The 21,956-nt window shown below is 43.6% G+C and overlaps 3 protein-coding genes across 11 annotated transcripts in view; 1 reads left to right on the top strand and 2 right to left on the bottom strand.

The window, feature by feature from the left end:
- Positions 1–1,657, bottom strand: part of LOC120454421 (tropomodulin) — a 48,582-nt gene extending 46,925 nt beyond the window's left edge. For 3 of the 8 annotated variants that reach the window (XM_044006461.1, XM_039639694.2, XM_039639695.2), the window contains exon 1: positions 1,259–1,650. In XM_044006461.1, coding sequence (XP_043862396.1) covers positions 1,259–1,480 — 222 coding nt within the window. In that variant the 5' untranslated portion in view covers positions 1,481–1,650. Of the gene's footprint in view, positions 1–1,258 lie in introns of all 8 variants that reach the window. The other 5 variants (XM_044006462.1, XM_039639702.2, XM_039639693.2 and 2 more) reach the window with 4 other exon arrangements.
- A 6,333-nt stretch (positions 1,658–7,990) lies between these two features.
- On the top strand, positions 7,991–18,793 carry LOC120453044 (J domain-containing protein). Of its 2 annotated transcripts, none has more exons than XM_039637565.1 (5): positions 7,991–8,044; positions 8,690–8,822; positions 11,697–11,798; positions 16,421–16,537; positions 17,719–18,793. In XM_039637565.1, the coding sequence occupies exons 2-5, from the start codon at positions 8,736–8,738 to the stop codon at positions 17,959–17,961; spliced, it is 549 nt and encodes a 182-aa protein (XP_039493499.1). In that variant the 5' UTR covers positions 7,991–8,044; positions 8,690–8,735; the 3' UTR covers positions 17,962–18,793. The 2 variants fall into 2 exon arrangements, with proteins under 2 accessions (XP_039493499.1, XP_039493498.1); XM_039637564.1 differs by having other exon boundaries at positions 16,421–16,576.
- Positions 18,794–19,386: 593 nt separating this feature from the next.
- On the bottom strand, positions 19,387–21,823 carry LOC120452290 (prolyl 4-hydroxylase subunit alpha-2). Its single transcript, XM_039636425.1, has 9 exons — positions 21,345–21,823; positions 21,136–21,287; positions 20,925–21,081; positions 20,540–20,867; positions 20,005–20,481; positions 19,880–19,942; positions 19,753–19,828; positions 19,609–19,698; positions 19,387–19,547 (listed from the first exon to the last, which is right to left on the bottom strand). Exons 1-9 carry the CDS (start codon positions 21,527–21,529, stop codon positions 19,417–19,419), a joined length of 1,659 nt encoding a protein of 552 aa, XP_039492359.1. The 5' UTR covers positions 21,530–21,823; the 3' UTR covers positions 19,387–19,416.
- Between the last annotated feature and the right edge of the window lie 133 nt (positions 21,824–21,956).

Genomic DNA, 21,956 nt, shown 5'->3' with positions numbered 1-21,956 from the left:
GGCCGCCGCGCCAAGCCGGAAATGCAATTTGTAATTTTGTGCACCGATTTGTGGCAATTAATTGCTGCACCACCACTTGCACCAGCGAGCTGCCCCACCCTGCACCACCCAACTTTCGCCCACTGCGCGCCAGACCGCAAGACACGGAAACCTCAATATTTATTTTTTGTTTCGCGTTTTTCTCGCTGTTTTTTTTGTCTGATACTTGTTGGTTTTTGTTTTTTTGCCTCTGCATTTGTTGGCGGCACAGAATTTATTGCATTTAATTTTTTTGCCATTTCTCTTCGAGTGTGGGGATTTTTTGGCATCACTCGGCATCGAGTATTTAAGTGATTTCTGCTTAATAATAATAATAATTTAATTCCCTGCTTTTTTATACGCCTTGCCGTTTTGAAATCTTTTGTGATAATTTGCGCCGAAATCAAACAGCTGCAAAATTTGTATTTTTCTGTATTTTTTGTTGGCTTTTCCCCGGCAACGTCGCCTATAGAAAGTGTGGCCGAACTAGATCTATATACATATGTACATATGTATATATAATCGCCTATATGTCCGCCTATATCTGCAGCAGTGTGCGTGATGTATAATGTAGAGGGGAAGATTTATAATATTCGTGGGACCGTATAAACAATTTGCTAAGACGCACATAGAGAAATGGCACTTGGTATAAATAATATAGCCAGAGTTCGCCAATCGCCATTCGCCATGTTTTGGCCAATTTCACAAGCGAAGAGATCAGTATGGCCGAAGATCCCTTCAGAACTTGTGAATAATGATTTATCGTCTTTCAAAAGCCAAACGATCGAGGGCGGTTTCTTATATTTATACTTCTAGTTACTAATGCAATATTTTAGAAATATATAAAATAGAACCATCTCAGTATATTTTACACTCGCAAAGAAACGCGATGTTTTTCTATTCGTCAGTGCAAAAACAAGATGTTGTTTTGCAGAATATATTCCCACAAAAACTTGGTAAACAATACTTGAAACGAAAATATCTAGTTTAATAAATTTTAACGAACTGTTCTTCAAGATGATTGCGAGTATCCACTTAACATTAAGGCTCTTGGAAATAGTTTCCATCAATTTCCAAATTCCCCAAGAGTTTTTATAGCTTCTTGAACGCTTTTCAATTCAGAATAAATTCGTATTCATGGCTATGCGAATTATGTTTGCACTCAGCACTCGCACAACAAGTAAGTTAAGTGATAATGGTGCCCACTGGATGGATCAGGGATGGGTCATAGTTCACTCACCTCAGTGATCTTCATGGTGCGCTTCACCGTTTTGCGGGTAACCTCGGTGGTCTCCTCCACGACATCGCCGTCCTCGTCGATGGTCTCCGTGACCATCTTCTCGGTCTCGCCGGGAATCACCTCCTCGGTGTGCTCGGTGACCACGCTGGTTTTGCTCTGGGCATCGGGTTCGGGCTTGGTCTCCTCGGCGGAGCCACCGAAAACATCCTCAATGTCCGACATTGTCTCTGATTTCTATCCTTTACGATGGGAACTGATTCACTGGGCTTTCTCTCTCGTTTTTGTGTTCACTTTCACTTGATCACTGATCACTGATCACAACAATAACACATAACACGCAGAATTGCTTCGGTTTTCTTCTATCTTCTATCTTTTTGCTTCTTTTCTTTTTTATTTTGCCTGAAAAAATACAAACGAGCAGAGCTAGAAAAATGAATATTTTTTTGTATATTCCGTATATTCCGCTGGGCTCTTGGCAGCCGCTGGTTATTATATAAACAAGTGGAATTTCACGGCGCGCTGGTTCTTTAGTAACTTGTTTGCGACCCAATCACCGTATATTTGGGGCTATTGTGAATCCTTCGTGGTTTACGCAGGTCTGGAGCCTTCTTCGATCCTCTCGGGAAGTGCTCGATTATCGAACTGTAGCAACGTAACGTCGACCAGCGGCCACGAAAGGCGCGACAACAACGGAGAACGGAAAACGGAGAATTTCGGAACAATGGGACTACGGAAGAATGGAAGAACGGAACAATGGGACAACGGAACAACGTAGAGCCGTGGCGACAAACAGCGGAGAAAGCGAAACAAGTTGAAAGATGGAGCTATCGAGCTATGGAGATGCCATCACACCACTTCAGCCTGTTTCGCAAACAAATCCGGAATAATTACGGAACAACGGAACGCACACGAGGCGAATTACACGATCACGGGTCTTCTACTTGCTGCCTCCGTCCTAGCTTCTTCTAATTCTTCTAGTTCGAATCTTCTGCCGTCCGCGCCACCGGAACCGACGCCGGAGAGCAGAGCGAGACGGCCAGAGTGCCGGAGGGACTAGTGGGGCAGAGGCCGCCAAACGGGCAGGCCACAGGTGCGAGCGGGACGGCCCGAGATCCTCAATTCTCCACACTCTCTCCACGATCTCTCCTTCTCTCTCCACACTCTCTCTTCACTCTCACTCGCCGTTCTCTGCCGCTCTGCTGCCGCCGCTGCTGACGTCTGCTCACTTTTGAACGTTGATCTTCGTCGCGTTTCAAAACTTGTGTTGCTCTCGTTCCGTCCTATTCTACACTGTGTGCCTCTACACGGAGAGAAAATGCTATCCAAATTGGACAAGAACTTTTAACTTTGACTATATTTTCTGTATTATAAACAAATACAAGGCTGTGGTGCCAATGTGTATTCCAATCCCTCGGCAGTGAAACTCTTATGTTCTAATAGAGTAAGAATTAAGGGCACCATTTTTCTCAGTGCAGTGTTTCTGTTTATTCTTTGAGCAAATGTGAAATTTGAATGCGAATGAGTTCGCTCGCTAATTGTCCGCCTGTTGCAATTTCTTCGTTCGACCAGGCGAGTGCAATTAGTACGGCTGCCGGACGTCTGAGGCACGTCAGAATGTGAAACTCCGCCGTACAGTACCACCCCACTCCCCCCATTCCCCATTCGCCATCTCATATGGTCGGTACTCCCCAAACTCCCCATACTGGGGGTATACCCCCTGCTTTCCATACTCCCCGTCATAGGCCCACGCACTTCTCTCGTCAATGTGCGTGGAGCTATTTTGGGTGCATTTAACAATAGACGGAAAAGAAGAGGCTGCTAAGGGTAAAGATAGTGAAAACTGCGGACTTGGGGATACCTAAAAATATAGATTATAATTAAACTATGGAGTTTTCATTAAGAATTTAGTATACGACCTTCCAAAATGTATATGTAAGTAGTAACAAATATCTTAGAGTTTCCATTAAGAATTAAGATTTTAAATAATTTTCATTAAACTATTCTTTTTAATTCAGTTTTTGCAGCAATTTAACCACTCAGTCACAGGAATTTACGACTATCTCCAAAAGCTCCTGCTGTTTTCCCCCTTTTTCCACGTTTCGTTGTCCAATAAGCCCAGACCTCCCATCGATACCCTCTGTGGGCAAACAACTCTGAATCGAACGGAATATATTGGGCTGATCCGGCTGGCCATTTGGCCGGGCGGCATTTGACGCCGTCTTTTCCTTTTTCATGCGCTTTTCATTTTCCTTCATTTTGTGTTCGGTTTTTCCGTTTTCCTTTTTCCTTTGGCGTGGCCAGCGTTTGACGTCTGCGTGGAGGCAGTGCATCACAGCCAGCGGGGCCTGTACAGGGTGCCTTGTGGCAGGGGCATCTGTCGGAAGATGGCCATCTCAAGTGATTTCACCTTCTGCCTTCTGTCTTCTGTCCGAATTTAGATTTCTGATTGCCGATTTCTGATTTCTGATTTTGTGCTGATTCCGATTTGGATTTTTGATTAGCGAACGCCTTCAATTGCTGGCAGTTGGGGGCTTTAGTTTTGACAGCGATGTGCGGACTTCCTGTATCGCATCGCGGACTGCACAAGATATATGAAAGACAAGTGTTTCGAACGGACCCCCGGTTTTTTCCCCGAAGCGCTGTGTAAACAAAGCGCCAAGCACACGCAAGACGAATATTCTAAAATTAATTCTCGAAAATGTCTTTTCAGCTCGGCAAACGCAGCGACAAGATGCGGGACAAATGCCTGAATATAGATACATCCAATGGATGTGTCTCTGATGAGCAAATGCAATTATGTGGCCTGGCCATAGGAGTAATAGCAGCAATAGGAGCAGTAGGAGCAGGGTGCAGTTGAGGATGCTGGGTAATGAATAGAGCCACGAGATAGAGCAGCAACTCCTTCGTATTCCCCTCTCGACGGTCCTGTTCTGCATCTGTGTGTTTGCATGTGGAAAACCACACTGATGACAGACAAGCCACGGCAGAGAAAGCCAAAGGATAACATGAGATAACACACATCAAAAGCCACTCAGACACCCTCACACGCACAGCAGGGGTCAGGAATATATATAGCACAGTATTATTATTTACAAGGGGAGTAAGGAAAATGATTAATATGTCATCCTCACTATTGTGGTTTATTCAAAATTCTCATTTTGTATCTTTCCCTTTTGAGGTGGAATGGAAGTAATAACACACTTTTAATGCATATTACTCGAATGTGTTCTAAGTGGAGCTATATTTTTGGAGCCCTCTGTGGATGCACGCATACATATATATGTGCTCCCCATACCAGCTGCTCGTGATCCTTTTGGCGACGAGAAATCAGCGCTCAAATATGATTAATAAGTAATTTCTTTGTCAACAAGTGACTGGGGATGGCCTGCTATGACGACAGCGGCGATAACGACAACGAGAATGTGAACGAGAATGGAACGACGCCATGGAAATCTTTAATAAAATACATGCATAAATAAATTATAGGGCAAACAGAGGCGAGAAAACAAACTGCGTGGAGATGAACTGCTCTGAATGGAGGCAAACTGGTAATAAAACAAAGCGGTGACGGCGCAGATACACAAATACATTTACACATATACACAGATACAAGATACAAAGGGGTGACATGTGCAACCGGGGCGTGACCGCACTTCTCATTTTCCGGGCTTATATACAGGAACCACTCCACACTGCCATTTCCCAGCCGCTTTTCAGAGCTTCTTGGCCTTGGCGTTTCCCTGTGTATTTCACAGAGTTGTAAATTGCACAAAGTAAATGAAGTGTTTTTTATTATAAGCCAACAAGCTAACGTGGCCTGTTCTTAGCAGAGAGAAAAATTGTAATGAAATGCTGAGCTATTAGATTAAAGGATAAGCAGGTTGTGTGAAACAGTAAACTAAGAAGTTCAAATGAAACTTACAATATGTGCAAAAATCACATCAACTCTGCAGTTTGCTTTGTGTGAATAAGTATTGAATTGATTGCCCATTTTCAATATATCTTTTTCTTTGTGTACTCCTCCTGTACCGCGCTTTTCCCTGTACCTCGAGTTTTCTTCGAATGCGGCCCGTTTGCCAAGTGTCGTTGACTCTCGCTGACCTAGAGGGAAAATAAAACCAAGGGAAATGCCTTGCCAAGATTCATGTGTAGATGATTCTGGGAAATGAAGAAAGTTTCAGACTCGACATGCAAAAGCGGAAGGCCCGAAAACGATTTCTGTCAACTTCTGGAGAATTTCCATTGCCTGCCGTCGTCCATTAATTGAGCTGTTGGAGGTCTGGGAGGTCTGGGAAATTGGGGGAAATCGGGGAAAAGCAGCTGGCAATCGAGCATTGTAGAGCTCAGATGCGCCCGCACTCGACTTGTTTGACTTGCGATTTTCCTTTTAACTGAAGCGAAATGCAGTTAGCAGCAGCAGCAGCCGGAAAGTGTAGAAAAAGACAAACACCCGGATGGCTGGAAGTGGGTGGATTAGAGGATGGATGTTTTAGGAATGCAATTCAGGGGAAACTAAAACGGAAACTGCAAACACTAGGGATTCGCACAGCATACTTTTAGGTGCAGCTTGGCTGGAAGCAATGGAATGTCTCTAATCTGGTGGCCAACTACTGCAACTACTACTACTACCACTACTACTGTAGCTGTCATGCATAAATCTGCAGTGGCGAAGAATCTCTGCCCCGCACACCCTGCGAATGAGCAATTTCCCAGCAATTCTTTGGCCGTTGCCAATGTTTGCCCTCGCAAGCACGCTGCGGAAAATGTTCGCTTATCGGAATCCAAGTGGGTCTCAGCCCTCGCCGCAAAAGAACACTGCAAGAAACTGGGCATTAGATGGATGAGGCAATATTTCAAGTCACACTTTGACAGCTAAACATAACAATTTTCACTTTTGTTATTTGATTTAAAGCATATGGCACAACGTCTTGCATTTATTTGGGTATAGACTATTCTGTATACCTCTTAAGTATCTCAACCATTTCTTCCAGTTGAAAAAAAGCTTAGAGTGGCTTCGCCCAGAGGAGTGGCAGGGGTATCTGGTTGCTGCAACTGTTCTGGCCAAGAAGGTTTATCATCAAGTGCACGCCGCAAGCTAAAAGAGTGGGTCGCACTGGCATATTTGCTAAGTATTTCGCATTTGCATCTGTGCCAGTAGTCGCATACGTATCTGTATCTGTATCTGTATCTGCAGCTTGCTGCGGGCTGTGGACAGTGAACAGTCGAAGCGCAAATGGAAATAAATAGTTGCCCTGCTCTTTTGTCTAATTAAAACGTTTCATTTCGTTCCAGCTCCATTTGTTGACGTCACACGCACAGAGCACGTGTGTGTGCGTGTGTGTGTCTGTGTGTGTGTGTGGGCACACGCTAAATCTGAGTTAGTAGGGTATATTGACTGGCTGGAACGGAAGGCCTCCAGGGACAGGGCTTCAAATTCGTATACTCTACTTGAAATAAATACCTTTCATCTTTGAAAACCCGCCACAATATTCCTGTAAGATAAATATTGAATATTGAAGTTACCGAATCTCCAATTATTGGATATCTTTCAGTCGACAAGCTTGCCCCAATCGATTTACTGGTACCGATTCCTCTTCTTCTCTGTGTGCGTGACGGACAAACGCACGGGCGCACTTTTCCGCAGGCTTTCCCTACCCCGCCCACAGCCCTCGGGAAAAGCCAACGTTGTGGGCTGGTCAAATGGTTTCATCTTCATTTGGTTCTGTTTTCCTGGCCAGACATACATGTGCCTGGTTTCTGGGTTCTGCTTCGCCATTATGATGATTTATGAACGGAAATCATTTTTCGCCCGGTGCGGCTTTTCTGGGTGGTCAAGTGGGTGGGTGGGTGGTTGGTGTTTGGTCTAGGCCTCCAGTTGGAGGTCCTGCTCCGCCCCGAAGTATGCAACAGTTTTCAATTTCGTTTCCGTTTGCTGCAAACTTTCGCTTCACACTCCGCTGGCTCTTTTAATTTGAAAACCAATGCTGCTCTGGTTTTGTTGCCTTCAGTTCGGATTCGCATTCGTTCGCAGTTCGATTTGACTTCATTTTGGGGCAAAAGTTTTGTCGAGCAGCTGGCCGCAGATTGATGAGTTTTCTTTTTTGGGTGGCGCATTAATTTCCCCTTAACAAATTTCGGAAAACTTTCTTCTGCAGCGGGGAGATGAACATGTTTTGCTCAGCTCGTGGCATGCAACAAGTGGCCATGGATTGCTGAATTATGGCACGATGGTTTTTTATAGCAGAAGCTCTGTTTGCAAAGCTTTTCAATGGGCTTTCAGCCGCGATGCATTTGTGAGGACAGCAACCAGCCAACGCAGCTTTAGTGCTTAAAGTGTTATCATTACTGTTAGGAAAATGTAAATCGAACGAAAGAAAAAATACGTCTAAATATGACTGCTTAAAATCTAAAGACTCACTTTATTAAATTATAAATGTTGAATATATTTAAGATATTGGGTTTTTGTTTGGCTATTGCTTAAGGGAATTTCCGCAGTACCAAAAGACTTGTGAGTCACCGCTGCAAACAGGTAAAGTCAGTTGTGGGATTCCCCTGTGGTTCCAAGAAAGATGTACTTTCCAAACCCCGCTTAGAAAGCTCGAAAAGCTCGGCTCGTTCTGGGATTGGGAGGCTGTGGCGCTTTCGAGAGAGAACTTTCCCCATCTCCAAGCTCATTCCATCCAATCCGAAGCGGAAAACGAGCGAAGCGGGTTTCGTGATGTGGCGATACCATCAGTTCGACTTTCGACGCGCTGCCAGAAACATCGTGAGCACCGCTTAGCCAAAGTATATATCCAAGAAACATATACTATATATGCTGATGCCCAGAGAGTGGGAGTTCGAGTAACTCAACAAAAAAAGAAACAGAGAACTGAGAGTGTTCTAGTGCCAGTCAAGTTAATGTTTAGTGCATTTGAATTGAGCGGGCTGCAATAAATAAACAACGTTTTTCCCACCGTTTACAACCAGTTGAAGCTCTAGAAAAACAACAAGTGAAAGTGCTTCCACCAACCGCAGCAAAACAAACGGAAAACCAAAAACCAAACCAAAACAAAACCAGATCTTTTAGCTGATTACTGGGCGATTTCGTTTTTGTGCATTTGTGATTAACTTATTTTTAGCTGCTAATTGTTCCAAATCGAAGGTCACGCAATCGCCAATCGTTGGCCTTAATTTTGATTCAGCTCGAATTCAACTCGGTTACCAATTTATTGTTGATCTTCCGCGGAAATACTCATAGAATAAATATTTAAACAAAACTGTTGTTCTGACTAAAAGCTTAAAAAAGAATTCACTTTCCCCCAACTATTTGTTAACTAGTTAAACTAAAGACAATAATGTTCCTGTTTAAGTAACAAACTATTTATCTTCTTTAAAATATCAGTTTATTAATTGAAGCCCCTAAACTTGGTCCCCTTCCTTTCGATACAGAAAAATACATATAAATTCCCGACGGATCCCAGGAAAAACTGACGCAATGAGCGCCGTTGATGCTATAATCAATTACAAGCGCAGTCCCAACGAGGACTTCTACGGTCTGCTCCATTGCGATGAGAACTCATCGGTAAGTTGCCACAATCCTATCCTGCCACTATTTTGTATCTATGTATCTGACCATCCAACTTCAGTGTACTTTCCCCCCTGGAAACTTTTCCTTTTGCTGCCCAACTCACTCGGCTCATCAAACTTTTCCTTCGAATTTAATTAGGGACTAATCGAATTGTGGCCTTCAAAAGTGCGCCTAATCGAATTCGGAGCAGTTTTGAGATGCGGTGGCTTAATTTAATTGCTTTTGTAGGCCTTAAAGTCAAATTCCTTATTAAATGCTCGTGCAGGCAATGTAAACCTTCGCATGAAATCATCTATGAAATCAGATACAATTCGTGTGGCGTCTCAGCACTGAGAGAAACAGAACACTAAATACCATAAAATGTTACCATATGCCTGTGTGAGCTCTAGTATTAATTTTCTTGCAGTGTGCTCCGAAGGCGAGAGGTTTGCTTTGAGAATTAGTTTCAATTACTCAGTCAGCCATCGTAGATTGGCAGAATTGGCGTTGATCCGCCGCCGCAGCAGTTGCAGTTGCAGTTGCAGCATCGAGCATCGAGTGCAGTTTGAGTCACAGGTCCAGAGACTCACCATCCAGGGACTCACCATCGCCACCAAAGTTAAGAGCCCATCTAAGCCAAGCGATTGTGGGCTGTGCCAACTGCTGTCTGAAGAGAATTAACGAGCTCGGTTTTGGCAGGCAATCTCGGGCGGCTTAATGGCATTTACCCATCGGCAGACTCGACTCCACAGCCCTGACATTCATCCTGTGCTGTCACATTTTCTGGCTCAGCTGGCTGCCAGGGCAAAAAGGTGTAAGAACGGCAGCTCTAATCAAGTTTATTGGCCCAGAAAACACTTTTTGCTAGCTGTCGATTGCATCAGGCTGAGTGGGAATGGAATCTATTGAATTATGCAGGAGCTCCGGGAGCTCCAGGAGCCGAGTCCTGGAATCGATTTGGCTGAGCATGTAAATAAAATCAAATATTTGTTGAGGGCTTGGAGAAAACCGGAGGAGGAGCACTAAGCATTATGGCACGGCCCTTATCACGTAGCCGTAGATTTTGCCACCGACCCCTGACCCTCTGTCATTGTTTGCCAAACCATCTCTATCGCCAACGATCTATACTGGCCGACAATTATCTCGACTTGGCGCCCATTTCCCACTTAAGAATGCAGCCATGCCATTCTCATGCAGATTAGCGTGTCGGAATTTGCATACGCAAGCCAAACAATCCTCTAATCTCTCCTCTAACCAAACAGAGCTGCACAAACTTGAAATGTTTTCAGGGCTAATTTGCAGAGGAGATCTGCAAGCTATTCTGGCCATTTTAATTGGCCGGGTGCAATCTGATGGGGGAATTAATCAAGTGGAAATTGAAATTGGTGCTGTTGATTGCGGCGACAATTTATTGGCTTGCAAGGCATTAATTGGGGCCATTCGATTGTGTGATGCAAGGTGAAGTGCGCAGTGTGTGAACTTTCCCCTGGGATTCCCAGTCAACCAGTCCATTGAAGCTCGAAATTCTACGAAAGCCTTTAGAACTGATTGCATTCGTCTAATTATAGAAAGCCGAAGGCTGCGACTGCTGCGGCCACGTACACCGTGGCGTATGAGCAATATTAATTTCTCTGAAATTAATTATACGCACCGTTGACACAGCAAATGGAGCTGAGCGCAATGCCTGCAAGTAATCCACCTTCCGCTGCTGGAGGAGAAAACATCTGTGGGGAATGCAAAACCATCAATTCTGTCAACATCATAGGGACACATACTCGTATATAGTTTTCGAATACCATGGTGACCTAAATATGTTTGCTCTATGGCAGCTGCTTTTTGACGTTTCCCCCGCGAACAATAGACTCCAACCCGAATGGAATAAAAAAGTGGACCCATGCTGGTCATTCTCATCTCTTTTCTGTGCGGCTGCCTTCGTCCTTTGTGTGCCGACCGATGGTGCGCGAAAAGCCATTTCCATTTACAAGACAATAAACAAGCAGCTTTGTACGCCGAACACTGCGCAAAAAGTGTGTGTATTTTCGGGCACAACTCTACTTCTACCATAAATGATGTGGCAGCACTTGAATTACAGTTTAAGGAAACTGTTACAGAGATGGGATGAATAAGTTCGTAAGTTGTTTTATTGCCAAGAAGCCCTAGTTTGGCGCACTGTTGGCATCATCGCCGTCATCATTTTTACTTGTGGTCCCGAGGAAAGTCAGTAACAGATCATCGTTGGTAGCTGTCAACTTGTTGCTTTTGGGCGAAAGACACTTGGGCTTAATTAATAGCAATTGTTTGCCAAGTGTCAAAAGTCTTTTGCCAGAGTCAAGAGAATTAATTTGGCAGCAGCATTTCGAACTCTCAAAGTTTTTCGCCTCTGCCCGCAATCCTTCCGCTTTTCCAGCTGCAAGTACGTAGTTTTCCCAACCCGCCGCAAAAATAATGGCAAAAAGCGACAGCTTTTCTATTACTTTAAGTGGTGCTTAACTGCGCACGAACGTTTTTGCTCGTCAAGTTTTAATGTTTGCTTATTGTTATTTCGTATTTCGTTGGTTGGCGGATGGCTGGGGGTTTGAAAAAGGGAGGGGGGTTTGATCCCCCCTTTTTGCGGGGGATTTGTCTGCCAGTGACAGCTTACCTGAGCTGCGGTCTCCTTGGAAATCTGAAAGCCGCAGGAGACGTTCACATATCACTTGTGTCCTTGTTTGCCCTGCCATTATGTAATGTGTAATACACACAATTTGTATGCCGGAGAGGGTATTTTAAAAATTTATGCCACAAAATACTTAGTTAATTTGCATGGAAGTGAATTCATCGACGCAATTCACTTAGCTCGCCCGACTAATGTTGACTTTTTTTTTAATTTTGCACCGTTTTCCTTTGCAGCCCGAGCAGATCCAGGCCGAGTACAAGGTCCTGGCCCTCCAGTACCATCCCGACAAGAACTCCGGCGACAAGGAGGCGGAGGCCAAGTTCCAGCAGCTAAAGGTAGGCTAAAAGGCGAACGAAAACACGGGAAAAGATCCAAGGGAAAGCGCCCGAAATAAGGAAAATGGCAAGCGTTTCGGAATTTTACATATTTAATGAAGTTTCCAGGCGTGTGGCTGCTTTTTGGGGTGCGGCAACTGGGTGGATTGTGAATTTGACAGCCTGTGGGGCAATATGTTTGAGTTGAAAGTTGCCGGAGCGAGCTTAAAATTAAAAGATGTTTAAACCTGATACTTACTCCGCTTAAGCATCCTGCCAGCAGGCGAAGTACTTCGAAGGTATTCGGATACCCCGGGCGGAATTTATCCAAAATATATCCTTGATATCAGAGAGAGCTCAGGGAACAATTATCGGAAACACGCAAATCGAATTGCTTTGGAAGTATAAGAATTATGAGGGATTTACATTTTAAATTGAACCGTATTTGAAAAAGAAGGTACCTTTCTCACCTCAGAAATTCGTTGGAGTTGTCTGAACATATTTCAACGCATTTTAAAATAAAAATAAAGTATTGGTAGCATTAACTAAACTGGACTAGAAAAATAAAAGCATCGTTCTTTGTACATTGATACTTTAGATACAAGGAAATCCAAGCTCGGGAATTTCCAAGAAGTCGAATATAAATGAAAATGCAGAGCGCAGTGAAAGTTGAACTTCTCGGAAGTTGGCGGACTTTTAGAGCCGCACAAAAGGCTCGAGTGCAGTTGCGAACTTTCTGTTTCTGATCTTGATAAATTGTTGGAGTCTGTGGCAGGCATTTTCCTTGAAACCCCGCTCATAGTTTTCCCCTGATAGTTTCCTTAATTAGCTGGCGTCCCACGCAACCGAATGCATCTATTCAAAATCATGTCTGTTGGTTGGCGAAAGTTTTAAGCTGCGTTAAACAATGGCTGCCCTTTGCACTCGCACTCGCACACACATGCACTTAACCCACTTACACACAGGCACACTATTCAGTGGCACAAACACTCACACACACACACACAGGCAGCCCGGCCTCAAATTGAATTTTCCAAGCTACAAAAGAAAAACAAGGCGGCAACGATGAGATAAAATAAATTACCCATACGAAATATATTTTTTGAAAACGTTTATTGATTTTCCTCATCAAAGGACCAATAGGGGCGGGGGAGGAAAATGGGCGTGTCGAAACCTGACAACTCATTAACGTGTGGCTAAAAACGAAATGAAATTTATGTCAAGGGGAAAAGAGTGGGATGCCTGAGGTAAAAACAAGGCTTTCTGATAGGGGATGATGAGCCCTTTATGGAGTGGAAAATACGAAGGTAAAATTAGATTTCATCAGATTTTATAGCTGAATTTACAATAATTGGGAGTAAGTAAAAAGGTTGCACTTCCTTGAAGGCCAAAAATATAATATTTTCCAAAGTATAAGTACACAGAACTAGCTGCAACGCAAGTGAAATCAGCTTTCTGGAATTAAAATCTATTATGCAACGGATTTTGCCCAGAGAACTTAGAATTTTAATTAGTTATTTGTAGAATTGCATTTCAGGAGCATTCAGTAGTGGGTTAAGGTCCAAATTGAGTTTACTGCAGCTCCCTACAGGTTGCTGATGTATTATTTTTTCCCAGTCCCCGGCGAACACGAAGTTTTAACACACAGAAATAACAAAGGACCAAATTAAGGCGAAACGTGAGCCCCTCGCCCTTCAATATTCATGAGGGTCCTTCGTCCTTGGTCCTTGGTTCGTCCTGCACTGGGCAATTTCCCAGCCGAGTCGTAATAATACTTATAGCTGTTCGGAAGCTCCTGTGTCGCTGTCCGGCGGAAAAGGAATGCGCCGTACAATTTACGGCTCGTAATATGGAACGTGCGTGTGTGCGGCGCTCGTAAATATGCCAGGATATGCAGGAGGACTTACCTTTATGGCTGGCCATAAAACAAAAACCGTTTGTGTGTGTGGCCCATGAAGCGTTTAAAATGAAATGTTGAGATTTTCAGTGTTCAGGATACCTAGGCGAACATTTTCAGCTGCCACAGATTTTCACTGAGCAGCATGCAAATGAGCCAGGACTTCATCAGCATGGCATTCGCCTAACAACTTACAACACAATTTCCAGCTGTCAAGCTGTCCCTATAAATGCCTCGGGATGTCAAGGAATAGGAGATCCCATAGTAAACAAAGGATAAACAATCTGGAAAGGATGAAGGCACAAGATTGGCGTTCTGATTCTTGTCATGTGCAGATGAGCCGCTTCCGAACTGTTAATTGCTGTTTTCGAAGGACCCCGAATGATTACCATGAAAAACTGCTAAACGATTGCCCTAATTGAAGACAAACAAACCGTTTGCCTGCAGGTTATCCAGCTCCTTTGGAGGTCCTTTGGATCCGTGGTAAAGGGTGATTTGCACCTTGTTTGCTGACCCACATAATCAGTGGGTAGTGAAATAATTGATTATCATGTAAACAGGGCCCCAAAAGCCGGCGGAACAATAAAACAGCAGGCCAGCGATGAAATCTCAGAGCCTCAATTGAGCATGTGTGTAAGTGGATGTCTGTCTATCTGGGTATCTGCACTGAGATAAAAATATACGTGATTTCACACTGATTTCATTTAAAGTCGTGTGCTAAAGAATGCAGCTATCCTGGGGATACTTCAATGATCATACTTTTAGATATATTTGGAAGTGATTTCAAATCTTTAGGTATTTTGTTAGCACACCCAATATATAAATATAAAAACACATTATCAAATCCCCACTAAACTTTCTCCGTGTATCCTTTTGTGTGTCTGCAACACCCTTGAAGCGTGTCGGTGTCTACCGTTGTGGCCATAGGTGTATGTTGGGCCTGCTCGTAAAAGTAGTCAAGATACATATCGAGGCCCAGGCGAGGCTATCAAAATCACTTGAGCGTGCAAATATGTGAAAGCCTCTCCGCAGATGAGAGTGTGTGAGTGCGGGTATTCCCCGTTTGCCAGAGTGTGCTTGTAAGTGTGTGTATGGGTGTGTGTGTGTGTGGTAGCGCCAATAAGTGTGCTATAGTGGAGCATATGAAATTGATTAACATGCAGAGGAGACCAAAGCAAGGCGGAAAATGATGGGTTGGCACCCGAAACCTGTGCAGCTGTTGATTTTGCACTTGAGCAAATCCGAGTCCTGACTTTCTTTGCAGGGGGTGTGGATCAGAGAACTGCAAGAGTGGCATTTTTTGCCACCCTGATCACACTCAACAATTTTGAGTGCGGGTGCCACTCACACCGGTCTTGGCGGGTACATACAAACACCCGCTCAAAATATTCGGGTGTCTGCAAGCACCCTGGTGCCTGCGCACCCGAATCAATGCGGCACCCTACGTCGCGGGTACCGATCACACTCGCCACTCATAACGAAGGGTAGAGAAGGCAAACATGCAGAAAAAGGCAAGTGCCTTTTTCTCGGAAACACCCGGGTGTCTGGCAAAACACCCGGGTGTTTTGGTGAACACCCGGGTGTCTGGTAGACATTCGAGTGCCTGTGGTAGGTAACATACGAAAAAGAAAAGTACAGCAAGTACTGAAAAACGAAATATATTATGCCCAAAATCTGTAGATTTATGCATTCTTTTTACAGAAATTTAACCAACACGAAATAGACATGTATTTTTTATATCTTATATTATTTGCTTTGTTAAAATTTTTAATGTTTAATTACCAATTTAACTTTAATTTTTCTTTTTAAAATGATAACAAAAAAAAAACAATAGAAATAGCATTATATTAATTAAGTATAAATACTATTTAATAATATATTATTAAATAATACATAAGTTTGTTTTTTGTTAAGACATTAGATACATCAAAACGCAAAAACATGTGCACGACCTTTTCCTTGGGAGTTTCCATTCACCCTTAATATTTTGGACCGTGTCTCGCTTCCACCCATACAATTTTTATGCATACAGAAAAGTGCCTGCGGCTGATCGTTGCTTGCGCGTCACCCACCCTAAACTTCTTTGCACTGCAGACACCCGGGTGTTTTTGTGCAAGTACAAAAAAACACCCTGGTGGCAAAACACCCGGGTGTTTGTCATTGCTAAAAATAGGGTGTCTCCAAACACCCGGGTGCGGAGACTCCCGGTGTTTAGCGGGTACACTTAGGGTGTCGGTGGCTTGCTGCAGTTCTCTGGTGTGGATGTTGTGTGTGTGTGTGTGTTGGTGGTGTGCCCCTTTCATGTTTAGTTTCGAGGTAAATACATTATGTTTGGTTTTTCCTTACACATTTTGTGCTGCAAAATGAGAAATTTCAGTGAATCTGCGCCGCAGATTATTCATGTAAGGAAATTTCTAATTTCGTGAGCAACAAATTCCAATGAAATACCGAGAGCAAGGACTTTGGAATTGGTTTACAAAATATTAGAATGTTCCTGATGAATTCCTTTGTGGCCTGATTGGGTTACCCATGTACATGGTTAGTAAAATAAAGCAACTGCATTTGAATATATAACTTTTCTTGTTTGTCTTGCACAATGAACATTATTGAGTTGCACAAACATTCCCTAATTTATTTGTACTTGCACGGAGAATCAAAGAGAACAATCGAGGGTGTTATATTTCAGTACACAATTGCTCTGCCATATATGTAATTCCGTTCAAATGATTTTTTTTTCTTTTTGCAGGAGGCCAAGGAAACCTTGTGCGATCCGGAAAAGAGGGCCATTTACGACAAGTGGCGCAACAGCGGCATCTCGATGAGCTACAAACAGTGGCTGGGCATGAAGGAGCATGTCGGTCAGGTGAGAAGATACACGATTGCCGAGAAAGTGGATAAAGAGGTATGCGTTATGGGCCAGGAACTCAGCGAACCAGAGAAGTAGAACTTTCTCCCTCACTCTGTCTAGCCCTCTCACTCCCACTCACTTCGGCACGACGGGAGAACCCGATCCCTTAGAGTCGTCCTTGTGTCCCGCTGCACTGCGTCAACGCTTGGCCTTGTTTTGGAATTTCTTTTCATTGGTTTGTTTGCCGAGCTCGTAATGAAATTTGTAAGCCAAGCCGGAGTTCATTTTTGCTGTAGCACAATTAACGCGATTATTCATTACCCACCCGAATGCCACCCACTTTCCCGCCCACACGGCTCTATGGTAATTTCCGCTGCCGAGCGGAGCGGAAATTGTCGTCATCCATCAGCGGCTGACATTGTCCGGCTTTCAAAAGCTGGGGGTGGGGTTTTTCGGCCCCCAAATCCGCATTTGCAATTCTAATTTTCAGCTCGGACACCTAGCAAAAACTTCAGGACAAACGGCAACAGTCCCTTGAATTCTATAAAATTTCAGGGGCGAAAGTAAACAATACAAATTTCATTCAAGGTAGTTCATTATGAAGAGGGTGTTCTTTTGTTTTGGCATTTGTCTTGTAATTAAAATTTGTCATTGGGTCTTTAATCTCCCTCAGAAGTTTCATGCCTGGGAACTCAATTCATGGAAAGCAAGCAACTCAAACTGACTTTTTCAATTCATTTTGAATATGTATTTTACCAATTACTTCAAGCTTTGAGGTTTAAATTAAATTTCAAATTATTAGGTTATTCATTTTTATTACTTTGGTATTAACAATTTCTAAATGGCCAGTAGCTTACCAACTCTGTAACTTTATTCCTCAATTCTCAGTGTTCCCCCTGCTATTTAAAAGTTTACAATAGAACCAAATAGAATCCCTCTGCCCCCATTTCTCTCTGTGTCTCTCTATAAGCCCGCTCCTGAGTGCCCGATGAAATCCACCGAATGCAAACCTATCTTGAATGTGCCTCTTCATCCAACTCCGTGTCTGTGTGTGCTTGCATGCGAAGTAAACCAGGACCAATGCGCCGAACCAAAGTGCCTTGGTCCTGGACCGAAACCGCGGGAATTTTATCTAATTAAATGCCTTTGTACCCCCCTCCACGCTCCGCCAACAAACCAAACCAACCAAACAAAAGTCCATGCACTGGGTCACCCCCAAGACCAAGGATCGCATGCTGCCGGAGAGCGGAGGAGCAGCTGCCCAGGCACCTGGCTCCGGGGCAGGATGCAGCAGCGGTGGCCTGACCGCAGCCTCCCCCAATCCCGCCCACCGGCGGGCCTCGGAGGGCGGGGCGGCCTTGTACTACGGCAGTCGCAAGGGGGAGTGGGGCGGCGAGAACACCGATGTGGCCAACAAGTTCCGCAACTACGAGATCTAAGATGAGTCAGATGAGCGACGGCCACAGAAACGAGTTTCAATTAAAAAAAAAAAATATATATTTCAAGTCAAAGCGAAACCGAAGAGCGAGCAGGAGGAAAGTTATGCAATTATATCAAAAATATTCTGAAAAGGGAAACAAAGTTTATTATCGATGTGTAACTTAAGCGTTGCGAACTACAGAGCACAGATACTCTTATATAGATGTTTATAGGTGTACAAAAATATATCTTAAAAAAATGGTAATTAACTAACGTATATTTAAGTGAAAGAAACTGTAATTTCAATAAACTCCCCCGATGAAAAATCCCAGGCGGAGCGGCAAGAATTTTAAGTTGAAGTAATTAGTCAAATTTTAACGCAGTCATGCATATAAAATATACACAGCATATACTATATACTATATATATATTTATGTAATCAGTGTATTTGTATATCGATGTTTCAAGTACCATGAATGTACCCCCAAGACAATCCCTTGGCAGCAAACAAAACTAAACTAAAGCTAAAGCTGTAACTTTAACTGAAACTAAACTATTACTAACCTAGTGACAGTCTAGCGATTTACCCACCACGAGCCAGAAAATGGGAACATATTGAGAGGCATGGTAAAGCGAATTTAAACCTTTATACACACGACACATTTGCATAGTCAAAAAACGTATATCTCACTCGGTGTCCTTTTTAACTGCAACATTGCGAAAAGCTCCCATGAACTGTTTTCCCTACCTGAAAAATCATTTTCGCAGAAAATCTACAAAAAAAAAATGTGACAAAATATCAAAGAAAAATCAAAAAAAAAATCAAAGAAAAAACAAAAATGTGCAGAGAAATTTATATAAATGTTTTGATGGATAGAGCGGTGAACTTTTCAACTTATACATATAGCAGAGATTATTGTCATTATTATTGTACTATTACGCGCAGCGCAGAGAAATAATTACTACATAAATGTTGTTGCTGGATTTAAATGCATTACTTATACAACTACATATGCAGATCGTTTTAAGACATACTCTATTGAATTTATTCAAATACACACATATTGCGGATAGAGCAGACCAGACCCAGATCAGATCGGGACAGAAAGGAACATAGCAAACAACAAAGATCAAAGAACAAAGAACAAAGAACAAAGGAACAGCTGCAAGCCAAAGGCGTGACCCCGCGACCTCTGACCCCTTAGAAGGGGCGGTGGGCGTGGCTCCAGCTAGTACTAGCAATTACACATTAATTAGTGTTGGTTCCAACTGAAACAGATCACAAATAAATCAACTTTTTGAAAGGGGTTCCCACTCCTGGCGGAACCTCAGGTATTCAATCACGCGTATTTACTAGGGGGGATTGTGGAAATGAAAGTATTTGATTTTTGGCATGTAAGTATATTAACATTCTTATTCTAGAACTCTGTTCTCTTAAAGCTTGAAGGGATTTCCTTAGGTTAATGGCTATGTTATCAAGAAGCTGCCTCCGCCTCATTTTGTTTGTGCAGCTCCAAAATTTGCGCGTAGCTGGCCAACGAATCATCCCAAAGCTCACAGGGTCGACGATCGGATTGATCAACCTCACGGATCCAGCGATTCTGAACTACAATGTTAACTGGTTATAGAAAATACAGCTTGCACATGTGATGTATCTAGAAACATACCCCACTTGGAACCAGCGATTATGGGACATGCACCATGTTGCGTTCTCACGTCACCCACTCCAGAAGCATGGAGATTGTGCCAAAAGGCAGCTGAAATGTTGGGCTTTTGTAAATGTTTAAAAACTAAATATTTCAGCAGTTTACCTGCATATTTCTTGGGCTTCAATAAAGTTCTCAGCTGTGGAAATGCAGTGCCTCCACCTTGCGAAACATCCGAAAGCTGTAAATGTTGCAATGTCTATCAAACTTATATTAAAATCAGATCACTTACATAAAACAGAACTGTGGCAATGCGGTTGCCCATTTCGGGTGAGGAGATCAATCCGGCATCAATCTGTTAGTTGAAAAATAGATAAGCCACCTATACATACATCCAAAATATATAACCCAACTCACTGTTGTCTGGTAGAACCAGTCCATGTGCTGCCCGTAGTGCCCACCGATTCCGTAGTTGGCGAACTGGTGATCCTCCGCGTACTTCATGTTCAAGTTGGTCATGTCCGCCACTCTCTGATCAATGGTGGACAGCACCTTGTGAGCCGAGACTGGAATGAAGGTGAACTGGCTGGTCCTCACATTGGACACCACCGACTCATTGTGGCCCGTGACTGTGGCCCGTTTCAGCCTGTTCTCGGTCAGCTTCCGTATAACATCGATCTCGCTCTGGTATATGACATCGTGGTAGAGGACGAGCAGGGGATCCTGGAAGAGCTCCTCTGCCTTGAGAGGAGCTATCCACAGGAAGGGGTGTGTCTCGGTCACGTAGCCACAGCGCAGATGCCGTTGCTCCTTGGCTGTGAGTCGCCAGTGGCCACTGCAGGTGAGGCTGTAGGCCTGGAACTCACCCACCGGTTCACCCTCCTCCGGGATGGGCTGGAACGGAAATATATAATAATTACCAACCTAAATACCTTTGGGCAGAACCACTTACAGCGTGTTCTAGGATGGGTTTGGATTCGTTTAGGAATGCCTTCTCATCCAGAGAATCCAAGTAAGTTTCGTAGTTCTTGGCGTGCTCCTCACTCGCTGGTTGTATCCTGATGAGCTCCTGGTAGGTATCATTCAGACCACGGAAGTCCTCCAATTCCTTCTTGGCCTGCACGAGGAGGGCCAGAATCTGTGGCTTGAGTGCCTCCTCCCTTTCCCCACCCACCAAACGATCCTTGGCTTCCATTAGCCAGGAGTGCGCCAAACGTGGATGCTGATCTCGTAGAGCCAGTCTGGCTATGTCCACACAGTGCTCCGCGTTCAATTGGGTGCTAGGGAATACACAAATCTTTAATATGTTGAATACATTAAGTAGCTTTTCCGATTACCCGTAATCCACGCCATCCAAGATGCCGCTGGCCATTTCATTGGCCTTCAATCTATAAACATACTGCAACCTGAGAAGCCCATCTATGGCTCCTTCGAGTTCCTTTTTGTCGGGCATTGTCTCACGATGTCGGAACTTTCTAAGCCGGGTCAGCGGTTCTAAAGGCGGATAATCATTAATACTACTTCTAAGTCAAAGTGTTTTAGTCTTACTCTCGCCCGTTGAAGCCGCCATGAGATTCTCCACTCGCTGCCAGTCTACTGTCAGTCTCTTGTTCAGCAGGTATTTGTTTATGGGACTCTCAAAATAGGATGGTCCCCATTCACGCGCCTCGTTCCTTTCGTTCTCGAACTCCCGCAGTCGGCTGTTAAATAAATTTAAATATTTAGAGCATTATACTTGTAAATGCAATTTTTCTTACGCTTTCAGGAAATCCAGTTTTCCCTGGTTATCAGATAGAAATTTCTGCATATGCAGCAGCATTTTCTGTTCATAGCCAAACACTTTGGTCATCTCATGTATGGAGGAAAAGAACTCGGCTCCAGAAACGGAGTAGATTGGTTGATAAAATAACAAGAGCAGTACTGAAAACACCGGGAATATCATTCTGTCTGAGATCCGCTCTAAAGAGCTCTTCGATTCCAACTGATTGCGGCATTTGACCCCTCGGAATATTACAATGGCCACGAGACGTCAAGAATCAGTGGCTTTAGGCGATTAGAAACCAGTTCTCGCACGCACCCAAAGAAAGTGGCGGGTTCGTTGAGCCGGCAACTGGTTTTGCTTAGATAATAACTAATGTGGGTCTTATGTGGAAATGGCATAACACGCAGATGTTAATGGCTTGATGGTCAGCTAAGACGATTCCACACTTATGCAGATAACCGAGCTATATGTAAACTGAAGCCTTATACTAAAAGTTGTGGCGATTTTCTTTAACTATTTCAGATATTAGGTATGATGCATGGCAAATTGACCATGAAGGTGTAACTAATAATCGAATAATTGTAATTATAATAAGACTCTGAAGTTT

This window comes from Drosophila santomea, chromosome 3R, assembly GCF_016746245.2.
Source record: "Drosophila santomea strain STO CAGO 1482 chromosome 3R, Prin_Dsan_1.1, whole genome shotgun sequence".
NCBI lineage: Eukaryota > Metazoa > Arthropoda > Insecta > Diptera > Drosophilidae > Drosophila > Drosophila santomea.
Note: the sequence above shows the minus strand (reverse complement) of the source record. Positions and strands in the feature narration are given on the sequence as shown.

Excerpts from the sequence above, each read along its gene's own strand:
- LOC120453044 (XM_039637564.1), top strand. The coding sequence starts at position 8,736 with ATGAGCGCCGTTGATGCTATAATCAATTACAAGCGCAGTCCCAACGAG. Across the intron at positions 8,823-11,696 it reads ATTGCGATGAGAACTCATCG|CCCGAGCAGATCCAGGCCGA; the intron begins GTAAGTTGCCAC and ends TTTCCTTTGCAG. Across the intron at positions 16,577-17,718 it reads CCGAGAAAGTGGATAAAGAG|TCCATGCACTGGGTCACCCC; the intron begins GTATGCGTTATG and ends ACCAAACAAAAG.
- LOC120452290 (XM_039636425.1), bottom strand. The coding sequence starts at position 21,529 with ATGATATTCCCGGTGTTTTCAGTACTGCTCTTGTTATTTTATCAACCA. Across the intron at positions 21,288-21,344 it reads AAACTGGATTTCCTGAAAGC|CCGACTGCGGGAGTTCGAGA; the intron begins GTAAGAAAAATT and ends TTTATTTAACAG. Across the intron at positions 19,548-19,608 it reads AATCGCTGGTTCCAAGTGGG|TTCAGAATCGCTGGATCCGT; the intron begins GTATGTTTCTAG and ends TTAACATTGTAG.